The 26019-nt window shown below is 46.6% G+C and overlaps 1 protein-coding gene across 1 annotated transcript; it reads left to right on the top strand.

Moving 5' to 3' along the window:
• The first annotated feature begins 20044 nt into the window (after positions 1–20044).
• Positions 20045–23293, top strand: IFI6 (interferon alpha inducible protein 6). Its single transcript, XM_021683606.1, has 5 exons — positions 20045–20146; positions 21117–21212; positions 21553–21636; positions 21724–21873; positions 22978–23293. The coding sequence occupies exons 2-5, from the start codon at positions 21143–21145 to the stop codon at positions 23082–23084; spliced, it is 411 nt and encodes a 136-aa protein (XP_021539281.1). The 5' UTR covers positions 20045–20146; positions 21117–21142; the 3' UTR covers positions 23085–23293.
• The last annotated feature ends 2726 nt before the right edge of the window (positions 23294–26019 follow it).

Raw genomic sequence — 26019 nt, 5'->3', positions numbered from 1 at the left:
GGCGGCGGCGGCGGCGGCAGCAGGCTGCGGGCTGCGGCAGGCGGGCGGGCCGGCCGGCGAGTGCGGGCGGATCGGGGCGGGCGCGGCGGCGCTCGTTGCCCGTTCACTGGTTCATTTCGACGTCCATCAAGTACGAAGGGGCGGAACACAGGGCTTATGACAACTCTGATTCGGTCTGGGCTGGAATACGCCACTTATGACGCGCGCGGCCTCGATTATGTAAAGCGCAGTCACGCGGGGGCGCCACTAGGAGGTACCTTCTCCCGCCCGGGACCTCGGAAGCGCCCAGGCCCCTCCCACTTAGCTCTTTGTTCCCGCCCTCGCTCCGCCTCTCCTCGGCCGCGGGCTCAACCGCACCTCTCGCGATACCTCCGCGGAGTTGGAATGTTTTGGGTGTCATGGAGCTGCCCTCTGGGAGGCGGAGGGGCGCGGTTGGGCAGAGAGCTGCGCGTTGTTACACTACAACTCGGGCAAGATCCCGAACCTGAAAAAGGTGGGGGGCTTGTGAGAGAACACCACCATCACAGGGAGGGAGAAGAGGAAACCATGAGAGACAACCTAAGAGGGGTGCCCTCTGTCAGAGATCCCTACAAAGGGGGGAAACTCGAGGATTGTTGACCTCCAGAGAGAAAGGGGGAAGCCCCAGAGAGGGACCCCTATGTTGAGGAAGAGGGCTTAGAGTGATGACAGCCCCTCCAGGAGGATGTAGAACAATACTAAGGCGAGGCCCTCCACCCCTCAGTGTCCTCCTGGTCTGATGGCCTCCCTCAGGGTGGGATACATTTGGCCTGAGGCCTGTTTCCTACTTTGTGTTCCCCAGTTGCACCCCCAGCTTTTCTTGCAAACAACTACCTGAGGTTTCCTGGCTGATCCTGCCCCCACCCACACCCCAAGGCAAGCCACATCCTCCTGGATACTCTGCCTCTCTTCAGCTCTCAGCTTGGCACATATAGCCGCCGCCCAAGGAATTGTGAACTTCTTGTTCTTGAGACTTTGGCAAAGTTTCCTGCAGTGCTGACCTTTCCAAGTCCCTGCCCTATAGCTGCTCTTGGCCTTAGATTATTTTTGGTTCTGCCAACCATCTATACAATACTAATTGCTGCAATGTGCATTTTTTACAATTGAGGATGCACTTATGGTTTCTACATCCCTGCCCCAAGAAAATTTATCTCTGAAACCCAAATCCAGCCCCCTTCTTGGGGATTTGCCCAAAGATGTGTGTTAATCAAAGGTTTAGGCTCTGGGGTCAGAAAACTAAGATTCAAAATTACTGTTCCACATTTACTAGCTGTGTGACCTTGGATTTACCACTGAACTCAGAGCCTCACTTTCCTCAATTGTACAACTGGATCATTATGAGGATCAAAAACAGTACATGGAGGGTAATGGGGGGAAACTACTTAATAAGTAAGGGGTTTTACTTTGGAATGATGGAAATATTTTGGTACTAGACAGAGGTAGTGGTTCCATAACATTGTGAATGTACTAACTGCCACTGAATTGTTCACTTTAAAATGGTAGATTTTACATTATGTGATTTTCACCTCAAATCATTAAAAAAAAAAGGATTTAGATTTGGGAGCTAGACTGTGTGGCTTTGAATCCCAGCTCAATCACCTAGAAGCTGTATTACTTTGGGCATATTAAACACAAACAAACAAACAAGAAACAGTAAAAACAGTACATGGAACTTGGTACGCTAGGTAAATGTTCATTATTAGAAGAAAAAAAAACTGTGTTTCTTTTTTTTTTAAGATTTTATTTATTTATTTATTTGAGAGAGAGTAGAGCAAGTGAGCGAGAGAGGGAGCACGAGTGGGGGTGGGGGCAGAGGGAGAGGGAGAAGCAGGCTCTCTGCTGCGCAGGGAGCCTGATGTGAGGCTTCATCCCAGGACCCTGAGATCATGCCCTGAGCTGAAGGCAGACGTTTAACCGACTGAGTCACCCAGGTGCCCCAACTGTGTTTCTTATTAGGGAGATGCTGCTGCCTTGGATGTAAATACAGCATCCCTTCTACTCACATCCATAACCCCAAACTGGGGTATGAGTCTCTCTGTGTTCCAGTTCTGATCTCCAATGTATTACTTACCAGCTTTCTAATTGCCTATTTACACATCTTTCATCCATCAGACTATGGCATTACGGAATATAAGGACCATATCTAAGTCATTTCTGTATCCTCTTTACCCAGTGCAGGGTGAATTAATCCATTCTTTCAACAGATCTTTATTCAGTATTCAGTCGAACAGCAAGGACCATGCACGATGAGACGTACCGCAAGGATAGAGAACAATGTTAGGATAGGGGAGAGAAGAAAAGGGGAGTCACCTGGGTAGAGAAGATCAGGGAATAATTTTCTGAGGAGGTGCCAAGACGTGAAGGTCAAGAAGAACTTAGACATATGACTTAGCCAAGAAAGTTCTGGGCAGAGGGAAAGGTGAAGATCTTGAGGCAGAATACAGCTAGGCGTGTACAAGAATGAAGAAGCCGCTATAGCTGAAGCTTAGCGGGACAGAGACGAGGAGAGAGGTCGGCAGGGATTGGCTGGGTCCAGATGACCCTGATACGGACATGGATTTTTTTTCAAAGTACAATGTATGTAGTATAATGGGGAAGAACCCATTGGTAGTTTTTGGGTTTTTTTTTTTAAGATTTTATTTATTTATTTGAGAGAGAGAATGAGAGAGAGAGAGAGAGCACATGAGAGGGGGGAGGGTCAGAGGGAGAAGCAGACTCCCTGCTGAGCAGGGAGCCCGATGTGGGACCCTATCCCGGGACTCCAGGATCATGACCTGAGCCGAAGGCAGTCGCTCAACCAACTGAGCCACCCAGGTGCCCCCATTAGTAGTTTTTAAGCAGACAAGTGACAGATTTGTATTTTTAAGATTTGTCTGGCTGCTACGAGGAAAATAGACTGGAGGCGGCCAGCATAAAGGCACAGCGACTGGTGAGGAAGCTATCGCACTCATCCAGGTGAGAGATGATGATTAAAATGTTGCAGTGAAAGAAGTGGACAGATTCAAGATATCTTTTGGAGAGAGAGTCAACAGGATTTAGGGATGGATTGGATTTAGGTGGTGGTAAGGGAAAGGGAGAAATTATGATCAATGTACCCAGTTATGTGGATGGTGGTGTCATTTCCAGCAAAAGGGAAGATAAGAAAGAAAGGTTTCAGTGACAAAACCAAGCGTTTTATTTTTGACATACAGGAATGCATCATTTTATTGAGCGTGGCTTTATTGTACTTTGCACATATTGCATTTTTACAAATTGAAAGTTTATGGCAACACTGTATCAAGCAAGTCTGTATGCACCGTTTTTCCAACGACATTTGTTTACTTCTTGTCTCTGTGTCACATTTTGGTAATTCTCACAATATTTCAAATCTTTTCATTATTATATTTGTTACAGTGGTCTGTGATCAGTGATCTTTGATGTTATTATTGTAATTGTTTTGGGCAAAACAAACTGCCCTTATATAAGAGAGTGAAATTGCTTTATAAATGCGTGTGTGTGTGTGTGTGTGTGTGTGTTTTAAGATTTTTATTTATTTATTTGTCAGAGAGAGAGAGCACAAGGGGGAGCGGCAGGCAGAGGGAGAAGCAGGCTCCCCGCTGAGCAGGGATTCCGCTGTGGGACTCGATCCCAGGACCCTGGGATCGTGACCTGAGCTGAAGGCAGATGCTTAACTGACTGAGCCACCCAGGTGTCCCATGTGTTGTTTTTTTTAAGTAGGCTCCACACCCAGTGTGGAGCCCAATTCGGGGCTTCAACTTGTGACCCTGAGATCAAGACTTGAGCTAAGATCAAGAGTCAGACAACTGACCGACTGAGCCACTGAGGGACCCCAATAAATGTGTGTGTTCTGACTGCTCTATAAACTGGCTGTTCCCTGAGACACAGGGAACAATATTGGAATTAGTCCAGTTACTAACCCTACAATGGCCTCTAAGTGTTCAAGTGAAAGGAAGAGCCAAATGTCTCTCACTTTAAATCAAAAGCTAGAAATGATTGAACTTAGTGAGGAAGGCATGTCAAAAGCTGAAATAGACTGAAAGTTAGGCCTCTTGCGCTAGATAGCCAATTTGTAAATGTAAAGGAAAGGTTCAGTTCTTGAAGGAAACTAATAGTGCTACTCCAGTGAACACATGAATAATAAGAAAGCAAAACAGTCTTATTGCTGATACAAAGTTCAAGTGGTCTGGATAAAAGATCAAACCCACCACAACATTCCTTTAAGCCAAAGCCTAATCCAGAGCAAGGCCCTAACTCTCTTCAATTCTGTGAAGGCTGGGGGGGGGGCGGAGGGGGGCGGGGGGAAGCTGCAGAAGAAAAGTCTGAAGCTAGCAGATGTTGGTCCGTGAGGTTTAAGGAAAGAAGCCATCTCCATAAAATACAAGTGCAAGGTGAAGCTGAAGCAACAAGTGCTGATGTAGAAGCTGCAGCAAGTTCTCTGGAAGATCTGGCTCAGATCAGTGATGAAGGTGGCTACACTAAGCAACAAATTTTCAATGTAGATGAAGCAGCTTCCTACTGGAAGAAGATGCCATCCAGGACTTTCATAGCTGAAGAGGAGAAGTCAATGCCTGGCTTCAAAGCTTCAAAGGACAGACTGACTCTCTTGTTAGGGGCAGTGCAGCTGGTGATTTTAAGTTGAAGCCAATGCTCATTTCCATTCCAAAAATCCTTAAAAACAATGCCAAATCTACTCTGCCTATGCTCTATTAATGGAAAAACAAAGCCTGGATGAAAGCGTGCCAGTTTATAATGTGGTTTACTGAATATTTTAAGCACACTGTTGAGACCTACTGCTCAGAAAAAAAGATTCCTTTCAAAATATTACTGCTCGTTAACAATGCACCTGGTCATCCATGAGCTCTGATGGAGATGTACATCAAGATTAATTGTTGTTTTCATGCCTGCTAACATATCATCCGTATGCTGCAGCTCGTAGATCAAGGAGTAATTTCAACTTCCAGGTGTTATTTTTTTTTTAATTTTTTTTATTTATTCATGAAAGTCAGAGAGAGAGAGGCAGAGGCAGAGGGAGAGAAGCAGGCTCCCCGCCTAGCAGGGAGCCCGATGCGGGACTTGATCCCAGGACCCTGGGATCATGACCTGAGCCGAAGGCAGACGCTTAACCATCTGAGCCACCCAGGCGCCCCTTCCAGGTGTTATTTTTTAAGAAATACATTTCCTAAGGGTATAACCACCATAGAGAGTGATTCCTCTGGTGGATCTGGGAAAAGTAAATTGAAAACCTTCAGGAAAGGATTCACCTCTCTACATGCCATTAAGAACATTCATGATTCATGGGAAGAAGTCAAAATATCAACTTTGATAGGAGTTTAGAAAAAGTTGATTCCCTTGGGGCTCCTGGGTGGCTCAGTCAGTTAAGCGTCTGCCTTTGGCTTGGGTCATGGTCCCAGGGTCCTGGGATGGAGTCCCTTGTCAGGCTCTCTGCTCAGTGGGGAGCCAGCTTCCTCCTCTCCCCACTGCTTGTGCTCTCTGTCTCACTATCTCTCACTCTCAAATAAATAAAATCTTTAAAAAAAAAGGGGGGGGGAAGAAAAAGTTGATTCCCACCCTCGTGGATGACTGTGAGGGGTTCAAGACCTCAGTGGGGGAAGTAGCTGCAGATGTGGAGTTAACAGCAAGAGAGATAGAATGAGAAGTGGAGCCTGAAGATGGGACTGAATGGCCAAAGTCTCATGTTACAACTTGAAGAGAGGAGGAGTTGCTTCTTATGGATGACCAGAGAAACTGGTCTCTTGAGATGGAATCTACTCCTGCTGTGAAGACTGTTGAAATACACAAAGGATTTAGAATAGTACATAAACTGAGTTGATAAAACAGTGGCAAGGTTTGAGAGAAATGACTCCAATTTTGAAAGAAGTTCTACTGTGAGTAAAATGCTATCAAATAGCATCATCGTGTGTTCCAGAGAAATCATCTGTGAAAGGAGGAGGCAATTGATGTGGCAAACTTCATTGTTTTAGGAATTGCCACAGCCACCCCAACCTTCAGCACCCACCATCCTGATCTGTCAGCAGCTATTAACATCAAGGCAAGACCATTTGTGACTACGAAGAGGGACCTAGAGGGTATTGTGCTGAGGAAAATAAGTTAGAGAAACACAAATGCCATATGATTTCACCGATATGTGGAATCTGAAAAACAAAACAAATGAACAAACAGAAACAGAATCACAAATACAGAGAACAAACTGGTGGTTGCCAGAGGAGAGGGGGTTAGGGGAACGGGCAACCTAGGTGAAGGGGATTACGAGGTACAAACTTCCAGTTATAAATAAGTCATGGGGATGAAAGGTACAACATAGAGAATATAGTCAATAATATTGTAATAATATATAAAATATAATATTACAATAATAATATGGCGACAGATGGTAACTACATTTATTGTGGTGAGTATAGCATAATGTATAGAATTGTCAAATCACTATATTGGACACCTGAAACTAATATAACATTGTATGTCAACTATACTTCACTTAAAAAAAAAAAGAAGAAGGGGTAAATAACTATTGAAACAGGGAAAATTTAATAAATTATAAGAGACTAAAACAAAAATCAAGGCAAGACCCTCCACCAGCAAAAAGATTACATCACACAGAAACATCAGACAATGGTTAGCATTTTTCAGCAACCAAATATTTTTATTAAGATATGTACATTGTAGGGCGCCTGGGTGGCTCAGTTGGTTAAGCGACTGCCTTCGGCTCAGGTCATGATCCTGGAGTCCCGGGATCGAGTCCCGCATCGGGCTCCCTGCTCGGCGGGGAGTCTGCTTCTCCCTCTGACCCTCCCCCCTCTCATGTGCTCTCTCTCATTCTCTCTCTCAAATAAATAAATAAAATCTTTAAAAAAAAAAAAAAAAGATATGTACATTGTATTTTTAGATATAATGCCATTGCATACTTAATAGACTAAGCATAGTATAAACATAACTTTTATATGCACTGGGAAACCAAGAAGTTCATTTGAGTCACTTTATTGTGATATTCACTTTATTGTGCCCCCTTCCTGAATCAAAAGGAAGTCCATCCAACACAGAACTCTGGTCAGGAGGAGATGCCTGCGGAGGAGCCATGAGCAAGAGAGTGCAGAGAGGAGAGAGTGGTTTCACAGAAGCCAAGAGAAAAGCGAGAGACATTAGTCAATAGTGTCATCAGCTGCTGGGAGACTGAAGTGAGGACAATGATGGCTGTTTCCTGAACTGACCCGGATACACACCTGTGTTTGCTGAATGTCTGTCCTATCAGAGCTTGTCCTTCTTCCCTTATCAAGTCTTCCTCCATGTGTCTTTGGCAGCAGCAGGGTGTGCCCCTGAGGGAGCAGGAGAAGACAATTTTCTAGCAGTATTGTTCATAGTATCAAAAGGAAAAGGGAAAAAAAGGAAATAACTATTGACAGAATAATGGATGAATAAATTATGCTGCACTTAGGGTACCATGGAAGTCCAGAGAGGGGACACTTAGCTTCAACTGGGTCAGCTCTCCCGGAGTGTCACTGCTTACTTCCTATTCACCATCTCCAGAAAATCTTCATGTTAAGGAAGATGGTGTAGGTCTGGGGTGGAGAAGGGGGAATTTATAAAAATTAGAACTGGCTTCTATCGCAAGTATGAATTCTTGGTCCACAAATTCAGAAATAAAACTTTTTAAAAAATGGTAATTTCTTCTTAAAGATTATTCTTCTGACTTAAATTATTTTTCTGACTTTATTGAGATATATTGACATATAACTGGATTTAATTTCTATGTTATTTATTCAATAAGCATGCAATGACCATCTAGTAAGTATCAGGGTCAGTGCTAGGCCTTTAAAACACAGCAAAAAGGGGGGCGTGGCTGGCTCATTTGGTAGAGCACGCAACTCTTGATCTTGGGGTGTGAGTTTGAGTCCCATGTTGGGCGTGGAGATTACTTTTAAAAAGTACAGCAACAAATATAACCAAGTCCCTGGTGTCATGTCCATTGTAGGGGCTGGGGAGATAGCCGATATAGGAGTAAACAAATGTATAATATAATTTCAGGGGATGCTAAGTGCTCAGATAAAAAATAAAGCAGGGAAAAGGGAGAGAGAATAATGGGAGAGGCTCTATTTTAGATGGAATGGTCAGGGAAGATTTCCCTGAGGAGCTGGCAAATGAGTAGGCACTTAAGTGAAGGATGGGGTGGAGGAGGGAAGGAGTGATCATCCAGCAAATGAGTCTGAGAAGGTACAGCCAGTGAGGTTAGGAAGAAACTCAGGAGAGTGTTGAGTCTCAGAAGCCAAGTGAAGAAAGGTCTTCAAGAAAGAAGTGATCACTGGGGCCCTTGGCTGGCTCAGTTGGAAGAGCACACAACTCTTGATCTCAGGGTTGTGAGTTCCAGCCCCCTGTTGGGTGTAGAGATTGCTTGAATAAAGAAGTAAACTTTGGGCGCCTGGGTGGCTCAGTTGGTTAAGCGACTGCCTTCGGCTCAGGTCATGATCCTGGAGTCCCGGGATCGAGTCCCGCATCGGGCTCCCTGCTCGGCAGGGAGTCTGCTTCTCCCTCTGACCCTCCTCCCTCTCATGCTCTCTGTATCTCATTCTCTCTGTCTCAAATAAATAAATAAAATCTTAAAAAAAAAAAAAGTAAACTTTAAGAAAAAAAAGTGATCATCTGTGGTAAAGGCTGCTAAGAACTTTGGCAGGATGGACAAGAGTGGTTGCACTGAGTTGGCAGGAGGAAAAGCCTGAGTGAGATAGGTTAAAGACAGATGGGGCAGGAAAAAAAAGGAGAAAGAGAGAGAATGGGAGGTGAGGAAGTGGAGTCAGTGAGTAGAGAGAAGCATTTAGAGGATTTGGAACACAACAGCAAAGGTAATTTTAAAACGCTGTGAAAGGCAAGAGAAGATTTACCTTTTTATTTCCTCAACGGACACTATAACAATAAAGGGGAAACTTGATGGTGCAGAGTTGAAGGAACAGAGCCTTTGAATAGGTGAATGGGGATGGGATCCAGGGTACAAGTTGAAAGTTGGCCGTGAACAGTAGCGACAGGAATAATTTAGAGTCTGCCCCACACATTCCCCCGGGGCTGCATCTAAGTTCTGGGAAGTTTTTGAGCCGCAACCACAGGTGGAATGGAGCAGGGTAAGGATTATCTAGTCTTTGTCATCTGTCAAATGATCTTGGACTCTCCAGTTTACAGAACTGTGAGAAATACATTTCTGTTGTTTATAAGCCACCCAGTCTATGGTATTCTGTTACAGCCGCTGAAACTGACAATAATGGTCTAAGGACTAATGTTCCAGGTCAGCTGGTGGCTGTGCTCCACGTTGTCATCCAGGCACCCAGATTTCTTCCAGTGAGTTCCTCCACTGCCTGCCTGGTTGTGGCTAGTTCATGTGAGGTACAACTGGTAGGGAACGTAAAAAGTGCTTGGACTGTTTTTCTTTCTCCACTTATCCTATAAGATCTCATGTAGCTCTTGGCTTTCAACCACCGATGACTTTGAAAGTTGTCTCTAGCCTGGTCTCTCCCCTGAACTTGACATCTCTATTTGGACATCTACTAAGCATCTCAAACTTGGTATCTCCAAAAAATGTTCAGCTCCTTCTGCAGTCCTCTCCTTTTAAGTTAACGACAGCTCCATTTTCCCAGTTGTTTGGGTGAAAAATCTTGGTGTCATCCTTGACTTCTCTCTTTCTCTCGTATCTCACCTCTGGTCTGTCCGTAATGCTATCGATTGGTTCTATTATTGAAATACCAGGTATCCCTCACTAGTTGAACTCCTGTTATCTAAACTCAGAAACCATAGAGACACAATAAAAATTTTGAAATATCCTTCAATTTCGGAGACCTGACTACTACTACCATGCTTAGATCCAAGCCCTGTGGTTGAGAGAACCGTGCATATCACAAACACACATCAGATAAAGAACACATGAGTGCGTCCGTGGCTCAGGATCTTCAACACCAGCACAGCACAACCCGAAATCATAAACATCCAGGACTAGCACAACTCATGCCCCAGGGAATGCTTCTAAAATCTTGGGTCCTGGGTTCCCAAAACAAAGGTGAATTGTGTTGATTGCTGTAAAGGTTTACAGGTGCCAACATCAGAGAACAGACACTGCTTCAGAGTCTGCAGAAGACTTGAAAGATTGAGCTTAGGCAAGAGAACCGACAAACTCATTGCCTTGCCAAAACTTTCCTCTCTGATAGCATGAATGTAATAAAGAATGGCACAACAAAGTATCATTTTCCAGTAGTGCCCAGTGTCTATTTTCTTGTTTCTCTTCCAGAACAAATAAGATTGAACAAATCTTATTACTCATCTTGGTGTGCATAGTCTAGATGTAACATGTGTGAGGCATAGTACCAATTCTTTCTATTGGCATTTAGATGGATACTGAACACTAAAATGGCAGAAAGTTTGGGATGCCTGGGTGGTTCAGTCAGTTAAGCGTCTGCCTTCGGCTCAGGTCCTGATCCCAGGGTCCTGGGATCGAGCCCCGCATCGGGCTCCTTGCTCAGCAGGGAGCCTGCTTCTCCCTCTGCTGCTCTTCCTACTTGTGCTCTCTCTCGCTATGTCAAATAAATAAATAAAATCTTAAAAAAAATTTTTTTTTAATGGCAGAAAGTTTTATTTTTAAAAATTAGTAAGATTTGATAGAATTTTCAAAACCAAAATATATCAACTTTATCAATTTACTTTTTTAAGTATTTATTTATTTAGAGTGACAGAGACAGAGACAGAGACAGACAGAGAGAGAGAGAGAGAGAGAGAGAGAGAGAGCACAAGTGGGGGGAGGGGCAGAGGGAGAGGGAGAATCCAAAGCAGAAGCAGACTCCATACTGAGTGCACACCTGGATGCAGGGCTCGGTCCCACGACTCTGAGAGCATGATCTGAGCCAAAATCAAGAGTCAGATGCTCAGCTGACTGAGCCACCCACATGCCCCTTAAATTTTCATTTTTAAACATTATATTAATGTGTATAGTTTGCTTTTTTATTTTTAATAAATGATTTAAATATTTTGGAGAGTGGGGAGTCTGCTTCTCCCTCTGCCTCTCCCCCTGCTCGTGCATGCTCTCTCTCTCTCTCTCTCAAATAAATATTTAAAAAAAGAAACAGGGTGCACTTGCTGTGATGAGCACCAGGTGTTGTATGGAAGTGTTGAATCACTATCTTGTACAGCTGAAACATGTTAGGCAGTTAGTTCGGCATGATAGAGGAGGTACAAAGCAGATGCTGACCACACCCTGGGAGCCACCCCAGAGGATTAACAGCCACACATTCAGAGCCACCTCTAAGGGCTAACAGAATAGGAAAGGCCACAAGGGGACTTCCAGGAGCTGAGCATGAGCACAAAAGGTGCAACTACACTGTATGTTAACTAACTGGAATTTAAATACAAACTTAAAAAAAAAAAAAAGAGGGGCACCTGGGTGGCTCAGTTGGTTAAGCAACTGCTTTCAGCTCAGGTCATGATCCTGGAGTCCCAGGATCGAGTCCCGCATTGAGCTCCCTGCTCAGTGGGGAGTCTGCTTCTCCCTCTGACCCTCCCCCCTCTCATGCTCTCTCTCTCTCAAATAAATAAATAAAATATTTTAAAAAAAAGGAAGATTAGTAATTTTGGTGAAAAAAAGTCAAGAAAAATATATTCTAAATGTGTTAATGCTCTTCAGCCAAAGACCACCAGAAACATACCTGTAGATAAACAAATTGGATTGATCACCCATTGTGGTGAGGGAGAATAGACACACTGGGAATCATGGGTGTTACAGCCTTTTATAGGATCTGGACTAGGGTTGAATGACTTGGGGGAAAGTCTAAGATAGTAAGGGTTTGCTCTCCCTCTCTGGATGTCAGAAAGCAAGGGCATTTCTATGATTGGGAATCTCAATACATAAATCTTATCTGTAGGGAGACAAGGCTAGCACAGGGTAAAACTAATTGTTAAGAAGTAGCAGTCACTCATTTTAGCTAAGGGGGAAAGGGTAGCTTGATATTTTGAGGGAGGCACAGTGACCTTGTTGTTATCTGTGCTAAGATAAAATATAAAGTGGCCTTGTTTTGTCTTATTTAATCATGGTCTCAGAGTAAACATGTAACCAACTGAGTATTGGTATTCTGTGAGATCATTTATGTTCAATAACATGGTCTAGCTGTGATTTACAGGCCAGCATTTTTTTCGCTCTCTTTTATATGGAATAAATATATAATAATTTATTAATTATGTACATATTTTTGTATTCCTTGTTCAAATATTTCCAGTCCATCACTATAACACCCAGATATGTAGTATGATAATGAAATGCATTCATTTTGATAGACTTTCGGTCACATAAAAGTTATAGGTCTCCACATGTTTTTTATTTTGTCATTATGAAGGTAAACTTAAGGTATGAAGATAGACTATACTTTATTTTATTATTTATTTAGTTAGTTTTAAGTAGGCTCCATGCCCAGCATGGAGCCCAACATGGGGCTTGAACTCACGACCTGAGATCAAGACCCAAACGCCCACCCAACTGAGCCACCCAGGCACCCTAAGCTAGAATATATTTATTTTATTTTATTTTTTTTTTTTAAAGATTTTATTTATTTATTTGACAGAGAGAGGCACAGCGAGAGAGGGAACACAAGCAGGGGGAGTGGGAGAGGGAGAAGCAGGCTTCCCGCCGAGCAGGGAGCCCGATGCGGGGCTCGATCCCAGGACCCTGAGATCATGACCTGAGCCGAAGGCAGACGCTTAACGACTGAGCCACCCAGGCGCCCCTAGAATATATTTTAAATGATAGGTGTGTCTTCATTTAGAGTTTTTAAATATTTAGATGTAATAGGTGCGCCTCTATTTATATCTTTGTCCCAGGCTCTATAGATGTGAGTGGTGGGCATTTGCTTTTCACTCAACCCATGCGACGTTTGCATCAGAACTCACCACCCAGGCTCAGAAAGCAAACAGATTCAGATAGGGAGGGATATTCAAGATACCTCCAGAGTTCAAGCACTTCTCTCACCCCTGTTGCCAATACTCTGGGTCAAGCCACCCTAATTGCTTACCTGGTATGGTAGAATTTATATTCTGTCAATTTAGCTAAGCTGGAACTATGTTTCCCGGAATTCCCTTTCTTGTGTAGTTTTGGGTGAGAATTTGCCACAGAGGAGCTTTAGGCACGATTTGGAGGCAGAAGGGAGGCTGTAGGCATGCCTACTCTTGGAAGGTTGATACAGGGTCAGAGGCTGCCATAGCTCATGCATGTTTTCCCTGGTCTGCTGGCTCCCCTTGTCCTTGTAAGGCGGCAGCTGGGCCCACAGCCCCTCCCAACCCCCTTGGTTCTCTGCCTTCTGCTTCTGCAACTCCAGGTTGAAGTGTGTGTGTCGATGAAGGGCAGCTTCTATTGCTGGTCCTCAAAACTGGAGGCTTGAAGGTGTGGAGAGACCCACAGGAGATCTACTTTGTCCTCGTGGGTTCCAGCTCATCTTTGGGAGTCCTGTTTGACCTTGACATCCACCACTTCATGTCCATCTTTCAGAACACCCATCTCTCAGACCTGCCTTGTTGACTTCTAGCCCAACACCAGATACACAAGCAACAACCTGTGTCATCCGTTTAACCAGCCCTCATAATTGTATCAGGTTAAATACCTATAATAAGTCCCTCATTTTATATCACTCCTAATGGTTCTGCTTCTCTGATAGAACCCTGATGGATACACCTGGACTTTCGCAATCGACTCCCAGGCAGCCAGGGTCATCCTGCTAAAACTTGTCAGACATGTCGCTCTGCTCAAATCCTTCCAGTAGCTTCCCACCTCTCTCTAAGTAAATGCCAGTCTTTATTCTCATTGTCCCAGACTCACTTTAGATGTCTCCCAGCAGTCCATATCCTTGCCTCATCTCCAAATGTTACTGGATTCCTCAGCATCGTGGGGAGGCAAATGCTAGTCCTTGGCATGAACTCAATGAAGCCTGCTGTAGTGGAAAGCACAGAAGCTTCGGCACTCATGTCTGACCCAACTGGACCCATGAAGGCTCTGGCTTGCCCAGAAACAGCCCAATAGAATGAATTCACATAATTCCAAAGTGCAGACTCTTAAGACCCTGTTGGTGACCAGGAGACCAGAAAGTGAAAAATTGCTGAGAGATAAATTCCTCACTCTTCTTCCTTCTTACGGACTATTCTGAGACATAGTGGCTCTATGTCACCTCTTTGAAGAGATCCCACGTCACTGAGCAACTGGCTTTGATTTTTGTGGGACTCTGGCCAGCAAAGTAATGCACTAGCTTGTATTTCTTTCCTTCCTTCTCTGTTTCACTTCTCTTTCCCCCTGGCTGTGGGGATTGCAACTCCCAAGAAAACATTAGCGTACAACCTTCGATTTGGGCTCTGTTTTCTAGGGAACAGAGGCTGACAGTACCAGAAGAGGTCCCAGAAAACAAACCTTCAGTGTATGATTCTGTGGTTGTTCTTCTGACTTATGTGAAGGCAATAGGGATCTCATTGCTGGTAGCAAGTGGAGTGATAACCTTGGCCTTCAGTTGGCAACAATGATGAAAGCTTTCTCCTGTGGTGAAGGGAAGACTAAAACAAAAAACAAAAAACAAAAAACCATATCCAGGAGCTGGCAGGTTATAGTGGCAGTTGCAAAGGACTCTAAATGTACAACTTTAGTAGATCTCCTATGTCAGAGTCAAGTTCCTGACAGGGAAAGAGTAGGACCCTGAGACCTGGGATAGGGACATTAGGGAAGACAAACCTGAGAATCTTTATCTCATAAATTCTCCTGAGTTTTCCTGGGGGATAGAGCAGCCCCTGACCTCTTGCCAAGGAAGAACAATTTCCCTTTTCCTTGAGACTATGCACTGATCTCACAGGAAGCAGGCGCATCATAAGATGACATTTATTCTCCTCAATACCTGCTCTCGTCACCTCCTCAAATAACCAGGGTCAGTTCCCAGCAAATCCTGAGTGGGGAAATTTAAGTCCTGACCTGAGAAAAATAAGCTACACATCAAAGGAATGAAAAAACCTAGTTAATATATGTGGGAGAGATCTTGGGGGTTTTAGACATGGCAGTGAGGGGGCAGGCAAGGCAGAATGTAAGACTGGCTAATAGGGATCTCATCATCATGGACCACTGTCCCATAGTTCAGGCTTCAATATTCTTTTTTTTTTTTCTTAAGATTTTATTTTTGAGTAATCTCTATACTCAATGTGGGACTCAAACCCACAACCCCAAGTTCAAGAGTGCATGCTCCACTGACTGAGCCAGACAGGCATCCCAGTCTTCAATATTCTTGCAAGGATAGCTAGATCTCAGGGGCACCTGGGTGGCTCAGTTGGTTAAGCATCTGCCTTCGGCTCAGGTCTTGATCCCAGAGTCCTGGGATCAAGTCCCACATCAGGCTGCTTGCTCAGTGGGGAGTCTGCTTCTCCCTCTGCCCCTCAGCCCACTAGTGCTCTCTCTCCCTCTCTCTCTCTCAAATAAATAAATAAAATCTTAAACAAAAAAAATGTTTCCTTTTTTTTAAAAAAAAAGGATAGCTAGACCTTGTCCGGTAGATAGTTTCCAAAGATGGTCACAATCAATTCCTTCCCTCCCTCTATATACGTGCCACCCCTCACATCAAGAGATGGAGTCTGTTTTCCTCTTCTCCTTGAATCTAGACTGGTCTTGTGATTTGCCTTAACTAACAGAATATGGTAGAAGGACACTGTTCCAGTTCCAGACCTAAACTTCATGAAGACTGGCAGCTTCCATTTCCTCCCTCTTGGAAGCCAGCCACCATGTAAGACACACACTGAGACCCTCACACTGTGAGGAAGTACAAGTTAGCCATGCGGATACACCATATTAAGAGAGATGACTGGGGAACCTGCGTGGCACAGTCAGTTAAGCATCCGTATCCAACTCTTTTTTTTTTTTTTTAAGATTTTATTTATTTATTCATGAGAGACAGAGAGAGAGACAGAGGCAGAGGGAGAAGCAGACTCCCCGCGGAGCAGGGAGCCCGATGCGGGACTCGATCCCAGGACCCCGGGATCATGACCTGAGCCGAACGCAGACGCTCAACCGACTGAGCCACCCAGGCGTCCCCGTATCCAACTCTTGATTTCAGCTCAGGTCATGATCTCAAGGTCATGAGTTCAAGCCCCACATCGGGCTCCATGCTCAGCGTGGAGTCTGCTTGGGATTCTCTCTCCCTCTCCCTCTGCCCCTGCTCCCTTGTGCATGTGCTCTCTCTCTCTTTTCTCTCAAATAAATAAATCTTTTAAAAAAGGAGATGACTGACCAGTCCACAGGTGTTCCATCCATCCCAGCTGAAGTGCCATTTATGTAAGTGAAAAGGACATCTTGGACATCTCTTCTCCTACAAACACCTGTAAATATCACATGAAGCATATGGACACCCAGCTAAGCCTAACCCAGATTACAGAATTATGAAAAATAATAAATTGTGGTTGTTTTAAGCCTTTAAGTTTGGGGGGAGTTGTTATTCAGCAATAAATAATTGAAATATGGTCTTAAAACTTTGCAAGGATGGTTCTTTAAAGCAGGATGGTGGCCTACAATAAATGAGGTCAAGATGCTAGAACTTCCATGATAGAGTATTTAAGAAGAGGTCGGAGGGCGCCTGGGTGGCTCAGTTGGTTGGGCGACTGCCTTCGGCTCAGGTCATGATCCTGGAGTCTCGGGATCGAGTCCCATGTCGGGCTCCCTGCTCGGCGGGGAGTCTGCTTCTCTCTCTGACCCTCCCCCCTCTCATGCTCTCTCTCTATATCTCATTCTCTCTCTCAAATAAATAAATAAAATCTTTAAAAAAAAAAAAAGAGGTCGGAAAGTTCAAGGAGGTGGGAATGGAAGATCCAAGAAATCAGCACCTGACTATGTTCTCTAGGAGGGCCCAGAGGACACTCTCTTTACTGAAGCAATGAGGGGTTCACTGAGAAATGGACATCAGCATCTCTGAGTGGCTCAGTGGTATCTGTCTTTGGTAGGCCGAGATGAAGAGTAAGAGATGCGGCCATGGAACTGGCATCCCTAATATCAATAGTAATGTTGGGATTCCAGAATGGCGGAGGTAGCATCCAAGGCCAGGTGAGTATGATTAGTGTCATGGGCAGCAAGGCCAAAGTGACAATGAGGGTGCCTTGATCTGCAGGGATCTGTGGCAAATTGACTATGGGGACGGGATGGATGGACAGCTGACTGGGTAATCCTCAATTTTTATTTATTTATTTAAAAGATTTTATTTTGGGGCACCTGTGTGGCTCAGTCGGTTAAGCAGCCGACTCTTGGTTTCGGCTCAGGTCATGATCGCAGGGTCATGAGATCAAGCCCTATATTGGGCTCTATGCTCAGTGTGGAGTCTGCGTGAGATTCTCTCCCTCTGCCCCTCCCCCCACTCTCATGAGTGCACGCTCTCTCAAATAAATAAAATCTTAAAAAAAAAGCTTAAAAGATTTTATTTATTTATTTATTTTTAAGATTTTGTTTATTCATTTGACAGAGAGAGAGAGACAGCGAGAGAGGGAACATGAGCAGGGGGAGTGGGAGAGGGAGAAGCAGGCTTCCCGCGAAGAAGGGAGCCCGATGAGGGGCTTGATCTCAGGACCCTGGGATCAGGACCTGAGCTGAAGGCAGATGCTTAACAACTGAGCCACCCAGGCGCCCCAAGATTTTATTTTTAAGTAATATCTATACCCATCATGGGGCTTGAACTTATAACCCTGAGACCAATAGTCACACGCTCTACTGACTGAGCCAGCTAGGTGCCCCCTCTCAACTTTTTTTTTTAATTTAATTTTATTATGTTATGTTAGTCATCATACATTACATCATTAGTTTTTGATGTAGTGTTCCATGATTCATTGTTTGCATATAACACCCAGTGCTCCATTCAATACATGCCCTCCTTAATACCCATCACCGGGCTGACCCATCCCCCCACCCCCCTCCCCTCAACTTTTATATTAAAAAATATCAAGGGGCGCCTGGGTGGCTCAGTCGGTTAAGCATCTGCCTTTGGCTCAGGTCATGATCCCAGGGTCCTGGGATCGAGTCCTGCATCAGGCTCTCTGCTCAGTGGGGAGCCTGCTTCTCCCTCTCCCTCTCCTTCTGCCTGAAACTCCACCTGCTTGTGCTCTCTCTCTCTCTGTCAAATAAATAAATAAAATCTTTAAAAAAAAATCAGGAGCTGATAAGCGGAAGACTGACATTAGCTGCCACAATGGAAAATCACAGTCCCTCATCCAGACCCTAGATCTAAGTTCACATAACCAGAACACCCTGACTGCAGGAGAGGTTATGCCCCACTAAGGAACAACTCTGCAGTGAATGATACCATAGTTACCTAGAGTAAATGTCCCTGCAATCCTTCCCCAAAGGGATCTGCTGCCATTTACTAAGGTAACTGTGCATTGGAAAAAGAAGAATATTCACAATTTTCAAAGATTATTAAAGACATGGAGTCTGAGCTGACACAGAAACTAAGAGACACAAAATACCAACATAAATTTCTGGTTAGAGTGGGGACTAACAGAGGCCAGGTGATAGATGGAGTTTAACCTAAATCCAGTGGATTACATGATCCTTCAGGTACAATGTGGCTGGAGGCTGTCCAGCCAGATAGTCATATGTCGCATATTGTGGATGTCAGCCAGGCTCTGAACTTAGCAACTCTATTGCTTTGGGGAAAAAAATCCATAAAAAAAAATGGCCATGGTGGCAAAGATGGAGGCTATGAATGGACCCCGAAACTGGGGCTCCTTCTCCAAAGTTAATCTAGCAACTGCCAACAAATAGCCAAGCAGCCAACAGTAGGCTGCAGTGTATCAGGGAGAACTGCCAACCACCTGGTGGCAGGTTGGTTATATCAGCCTCCTTCCACTTTGGAGAAGGCAATGATTCATCCTTACTAGAATTGTTTTTTTTTTTTTTCTTAAAGATTTTATTTATTTATTTTTTTGAGAGAGAGAAAGAGAGTGAGAAACAGCATGAAAGGGTCAGAAGGAGAAGCAGGCTCCCCGCTGAGCCGGGAACCCAATGTGGGACTCGATGCCAGGACTCTGGGACCATGACCTGAGCTGAAGGCAGTCGCTCAACCAACTGAGCCACCCAGATGCCCCTAGAATTGTTTATGTACTCCAAACATGGGTTGCATTTCTTACCCATAGTGCTTCTCAAGCATTACTATCCAAAGGTTTAAAGAATGCTCAATCCATTACCAGGACCAGAGGACCCATTTTATGGCAAAGGATGTGTGCTAATGGCCTCATGCACGTGGCCTTCACTGGTCTTACCATATGCCGTCACTCAGAAGCAGCCAGCCTGAGAAAACATGGAATCAAATGACTTTATTTCCACAAGCTTAAATCTCCTCCTCTGCAAAATGAGGATTATAAACAATAGATGATACTTTACAAGACTGTTGTGGGATAGGAAGGAGATCATGTATATAGGGTATTTTACATAGGTCCTGCTGTGCAGAAAGTGCTCGATAAATGGTAGGCATTGTTATGAATTGAATTGTGAAAGACCTCTGCATCCTGAGACGAACTGGTGGTTGCACTTCAAGAAGCCCAGCAGGGTCGTGGATCCCACTCTAGCATGATCTGCTTTGAATACTCTCAGCTGTTCAGAAAGTCCCTGGCTTCTGGGCGCCTGGGTGGCTCAGTTGGTTAAGCAACTGCCTTCGGCTCAGGTCATGATCCTGGAGTCCCGGGATCGAGTCCCGCATCGGGCTCCCTGCTTGGCGGGGAGCCTGCTTCTCCCTCTGACCCTCCCCCCTCTCATGTGCGCGCTCTCTCTCTCTCTCATTCTCTCTCTCAAATAAATAAATAAAATCTTTAAAAAAAAAAAAAAGTCCCTGTGGCTTCAATTACATGTTTCTGCCAGGGGATATGGGGATATGGCAGAGATGCCATCACCAAGCAGAGCTGGAGGAAAGGGGAAAAGAAAACGCAGGGTGAGTCCAGGAAATGGAAACTCATAGGATTGGTTGGTTGCCTGGAGGACAGGAGGCTGTCCAACCGTGATTACAAAAAGCCAGCCTCCAGCCAAGAGCTGTTATCTCACTGCTGTTCCCATCTAACATCAGGCTCCGAGAAGGAAAGGAAGATTCCTCTTCTCCTCTCCTCCAAGGTAAACCCAGAAGCTAGCAAGTATGAATATCAAGCTGCCAACCTCTGCCAGGCTGCCTGCCTGTGAGCCTTATGCCCTGAGAGCCAGGTTACCCATTCCTCAGGGAGGCTATACCCCTGGGTCCCTCGTAGTGCCCTGGACTAGGACTGGTCCCAGGAGATGGGTTGGGGGCTTTTAGGGGCTTGGGGTACCAAACCCGAAGAGACATGAGACTTGGGTTATAGGTACCAACTCAGCAATCTGTGGCCTTAACCCTGGCACTTCACTTCTTTGGGCTTTAGTTTGTCATCTGTAAAATGGAGATCAAGCTACCTTACCTGCCCAAAGGACTGGACGATTTCTGAAACCCCTTTAATGCAGGATCTAAGGTGACAGTGAGTTCATCTTTAAGGATAGATGAAGTTATCTGGAAGTGTGGGTTTGAGTATCAGTCGACTGTGGGCTTAAATCCTGACTGCCACTTCCTAGTTGGGCAGTCTTAGGAATATTACTTAACCTCTCCCAGTTTCAGCTTCCTTATCTTTATCTATAACACATGGTTGAGAACAATGGTATCTACCCCATGGGGTTGTTATGGGTATAAATGACCTTGTGTCATAAAGTGCTAAGTCCTCAATATATGGGAGGTTGTCCGTTTTTAATTTGAGGAAAATTCCTTGAGCTGACAAAGATCACATTAGAGGTGAGTTTGGGGGCATATGTATTTTCCGATTCTGTGCTATAAAAGAAAGAGCATAAGGTTTGAATTTCGACAGTCTCGAGCGTGTGTCTAGGCTGCACAATTTGCTGTGTGACTGTTGTTGTCACGAGGAAATTGAAAGCCCGCAGCTCCTCAGGAGGGCCCTGGGCTCAATCCAGAGCACCTCGCTGCTTTTTACGGACTCCTCGCGGAATAGGAGGGGGAAACCACCGAGCGGGTCCGAAAGGGCGCTGCAGACCTTCTCCTCCCTCTCCCCCTCCTGTGGGCCAGTGACGAAGCCCGCGCGCGGCGCCATCATGCGGCAGGAGGCGGTGTCGCTCTTCCTGTGCTACCTGCTACTCTTCGCCGGCGGCGGGGCGCAGGCAGGTGAGGGTCCCCGCACCACGGAGGGCTGTGGGGTAAAGACGCGGAGAGCTTCAGAATCCCGGCGGAGAGTCTCAGGGTCCCTGGTTCCAAGACGAGAAGGGCTATTACGATGGCCAGCTCCGGGTCGCTGTAGCCAGGGTCCCAGATTCGAATCCCCACCTGTCAATTCCTCCGTTCCACCGAAGGGTACTCTGTGCCAGGCGGGCGCCAGGCACGGCGCCTTGGGTGAAGTCTCTTCCCTTCAGGGAGGCTCCCCGAAATGGAAGGATGGGGTGGTCCTGAGCATCAGGCACAGAGTAGGGAGGCCCGCTCCCCGCTCCACTTTGTCCCCTCCCGATAGGCAAACGACAACGGGAAGAAGAAGGCTCGGAAGGCCGAGGCTCCGGGTTCTGGGGCGCGCTGACCTACATGGCGATCGGAGGAGGTGCGTCCGGAGAGCGCAAAGCTCGGGAAGGGGGCGGGGCTCGGGCCCCTGCTGCGGGCGCTTGCTCATCACCTCCTCTTCCTCCAGGGCTCCTGGCCGCCGGGCTGCCCGCGCTGGGCTTCACCAGCACGGGCATTGCCGCCAACTCGGTGGCCGCCTCGCTGATGAGCATGTCGGCCGTGGCGAACGGGGGCGGGGTGCCCGCCGGGGGGCTGGTGGCCACCCTGCAGAGCCTCGGTGAGTGGGCGGCCGGGCCCTCGGGCGGGGACGCCAGAGTCAGGTGACTCTAGGAGTCGGGTGTTCTTACGATCTCCATCCTTCAGTGGGGAAACTGAGGCACCGAGGGACTAAGTAATTTACTCGAGTTCTCCCAGTTAATTAGCACCAGGGCCAGGATTCGAACCTGGTCTTATGCCTCGCTTTTAACCACGAAGGCCAGATGCCTCACTGATGCTTCGGCCAGGTCACAGCAAGCCTCAGTTTCCTCATCTTTTAACAGGGATGGCCGTCCTCAATATAACATTTTATGAATCTGCTCAATCCCAGAGAACCAGATTGGCAAAGAAAGGTGGTGGAAAGGGGTGCCTGGCTGGTTCAGTTGGTAGAGCATGTGACTTTTGATCTCCCTGTTGTGAGTTCGAGCCCCATGTTGGGTGTAAAGATTATACTTAAAAAAATTTTTTAATTAAAAAAAAATGCATTCACTTCTCTCTCTCTCTTCCACCCCTTTCTTTTCCTTTCCCTCCCTCTCTCTCTGAGGTTTCCAGAATCCTAGAGAAAAGTTGCCCCCGGCAGACTCCTCTCTGCCTTCCTGAATCTTCCATCTGCTCTCAATTCTGAATGACAAAAGCTCAAAGAACCAGCCCAAAAGAATGGAGTCTTTCTCAGAGGGGGCAGAAGACACAGATCAGTCCACACCCCAGCAGTGGGAGGTGAAGGGTGTGGGCAAAGCTAGGAACAGTCATGCGCTGTAAGTTGCTTGTGCGTATGACAGGCTTGTGAGGAGGATGAAATCCCTTACTTGTGAACCCCCAGCCCCACAGGGAGGTCACCACTGAGGTGGCTGTTGGGAGCATTATTAATAACACGGTGTGGTCACCGCAGATGTGAAGAGAATGAGCTGTTATTGGTGTATTTTCCGTCTCTGAAACACATCTCTGATTTGAGATGCCAAGTCAAGGGGGAACTAGGATTCACTTTGCAAAAGTCCTGTCCCCTCTCAAGGCCCCCGTTTCGCTAACTGGAAACGAAGAAGTTAGACTTCACTAATGGTTTCCAGGCATTTGGGTTCCCGGGTCTGGTGCCTGGGCCCCAAGTGACCCGGCTCTATTTGCTTCACAGGGACTAGTGGTGGTAGTGCCCTCATGGGCAAGATTGGGGCCTTCCTGGGCTACGTTGTCCACGAACACCTCGAAAACAGCAAGGAGGAGCAGGAGGATGAGGAGTAGCCAGCAGCAACCGGGAACCCGCCCCTTCTTCCAACTGTAGACCAGAGCTTTCTCTGTCACACTCATCAGTGACCTAAGTGAAAACATGGAATAAAATTCAATCAGAAAACACTTTGCCCTGGGGCGTCTGGGTGGCTCAGCCGGTTAAGCGTCTGCCTTCAGCTCAGGTCACGATCCCAGGGTCCTGGGATCGAGCCCCGCAAAGGGCTCCCTGCTCGGCCGGGAGCCTGCTTCTCCCTCTCCCTCTGCCTGCCGCTCCCCCTGCTTGTGCTCTCTCGCTCTATCTCTCAAATAAATAAATAAATAAATAAAATCTTAAAAAGAAAAAAGAAAGAAAGAAAATGCTTTGCCCTCTGTGAGTCACCCTTACTGTGAGAAGCCCAACAAGATCTGGCTCTGATTTGCCTTCTCCATACACCTCCGACCCCTTCTCCCCTGAAGCCAACCACAGCTCCTGGAACACAACCAGGTGGTTTTGTCTCTGGGCCTCAGCAAGTGCTGTTCTCTCGGCCTCAAATGTCCTTCTGAAGCTCATAACCCAACTGAGACATCGCCTCCTCTGGGATTCCTTCCCAGCAGAGCCTCCTGCCACAGCGTGAACACTCAGGCTCGATTTCACAGGGTGCCTGGGGAGGCAGAGCTCAGTCTGTTCTCAGTGGGAGACGCTTCCAGCTACTTTTCTGATTAGGCAGAGATGGAGAAGCCTGATCTCCATTCTCTGAAGAAGCACAGAGTGGTCTCCCTTAGATGGAGAATATAAGGCCAGACCTTTTCCTTGAGGAAAGTGTGTAACACCAGCTTTCTGAGGGCGTGGCTCGGCCAGGTCTCCTTCCCTCCAAGAACTCTGGAGATCAAATGGACAGTTTGCGAATGGAGCCTTCACACCTTCGGAATGGGAAGGAAAGGCCAACCCAAACCTTTGGGGAGATCCGAAGTTAGCAAGGCCTAGCCAGGTGAACCAAGGTGCCTGGACCTAGGTGGGGTGGGGTTGCATAGGGGTCCCAGAAATCAAATGGCAGTGAAGACAGGGCTGGTGCCAGCACCAGGGTTCCGGTCTCTGAGCGGGCACACCAGCCTCCATGCCAGACCAGCCTCCTGGGGAGATCTGCATCCCTGGGAAGTGGTCATGTGTGAACCACAAAAGCTGGTCACAAAAGGGCCATCACAGCCGTGTTCAGGCCTCCGCCGCCCCGCCCCACCCCACTTATAATCCAGACATTCTTCTCCAGTTACCGATGTGTGTGGGAGGGTGGGTAAGAGGTCCCATCCTGCCCGCTCCTGCCTCCAGATCTCACGCCATCTCTGCGGCTGGCAATCGCGTGCTTCAGCTGGCTTGCCCCAGGCCCCAGAGAAACACTGCTCGTGGAAGAGGTTCATAGGTGGGAGAGACAGCCCCTGCTCCTCACACTCTCTTCATGGCTTGTGTCCAGGAGCAAAAGCTGGGCTGAGTCCTGTCTTGGCTGGGGCCGTCCACAGAGGGGCAGAGAGTGGACTTCTGCCTCCAGAGGGAGGCGGAGTCTCAAGCATCACACTCTACTGAGGCCTGCACCCCAGTTTGTCTATAGGGTTGACATCCCAGAGACATAGTGTGTATCTCTCAACACCTTCAGGGAAGGCATTGTCTCTAATTTATCTCTCCTCTCCAATGCCTGGCGCAGGCCTGGCACACAGTAGGTGCTAATATATGTGGGTAGAATTGAACTTGAGGTCAGTCTCCTCCCATCTACCTGTCCCTTCACCTTCCCCAATATTCATGGGAAGAATGACTAGGCCTATTGTTCTTTCTCTTGGGGACCCTTAGTAATACCCACTGTCACTACCACGTAGGCCTGGGGATGGAGGAGCTGAACCCCCTTTAACACTGGTCTGAGTAAACACAGGCCTTTAACCTCTTACTCAGCATTCTCCAGCATAGATGAGGCTGGGGTTTTCAAATAAGACAGTGGAGCATAGTAGTTAGGAATTTCCTCTGGAGTCCTATAAACCTAACACAAGTTCCTTCACTTCATGTGACTCAGCTCCCTCTTTTGTAAGATTAAAGGATAAAGCAGAGAGAAAAAAAGCCAAATAACAACCAGGAACTAGATCATGTGACTCTGGAGTCATCATTTACTTTCTGGAGCTCACAGACCCTGTTCTTCCTTTCTCCTAAGGATGGGCACCCTGCCCCCAGGAGCATAAACCCCCCACTTATTCCCTTGGTGTCTTTTTTTTTTAAGATTTTATTTATTTATTTATTTGAGAGAGAGCGAGAGTGAAAGAGCACAAGCAGAGGGAGTGGCAGAGGGAGCAGGAGAAGCAGGCTCCCTGCTGAGCAGGGCGACCGGATGTGGGTGCGGATCTTGATCCCAGGACCCCTGGTCATGACCTGAGCCGAAAGTAGACGCTTAACTGACTGAGCCACTCAGGTGCCCTGGCTTTTTTTTTTTTTTTTAAGATTTATTTATTTATTTATTTTTAAAGATTTTATTTATTTATCTGAGAATGAGAGAGAGAACACGAGAGGAGAGAGGGTCAGAAGCAGAAGCAGACTCCCCGCTGAGCAGGGAGCCCGATGCGAGACTCGATCCTGGGACTCCAGGATCATGACCTGAGCCAAAGGCAGTCGCTTAACCAACTGAGCCACCCAGGCGCCCAAGATTTATTTATTTATTTGGGACGCCTGGGTGACTTAGCCGGTTAAGTGTCTGCCTTCGGCTCAGATCATGATCCCAGGGTCCTGGGATCAAGTCCAGAGTCAGGCTCCCTGCTCAGTGAGGAGTCTGCTTCTCCCTCTCCCTCTGCCTTCCACTTCCCCTGCTTGTGCACTCTCTCTCTCTCTCTTTCTCTCGCAAATAAATAAAATCAGAGCAAGAGAGAGAGAGAGAGAGAGGAGGGGCAGGGGATCCTTAAGCAGACTCCTTGCTGAGCGTGGAGCCCAACTCGGGGCTCGATC

Source organism: Neomonachus schauinslandi, chromosome 4 (assembly GCF_002201575.2).
Source record: "Neomonachus schauinslandi chromosome 4, ASM220157v2, whole genome shotgun sequence".
Lineage (NCBI taxonomy): Eukaryota > Metazoa > Chordata > Mammalia > Carnivora > Phocidae > Neomonachus > Neomonachus schauinslandi.
The sequence above is the reverse complement of the archived record's forward strand: the minus strand, read 5'-3'. Positions and strand labels throughout refer to the sequence as shown.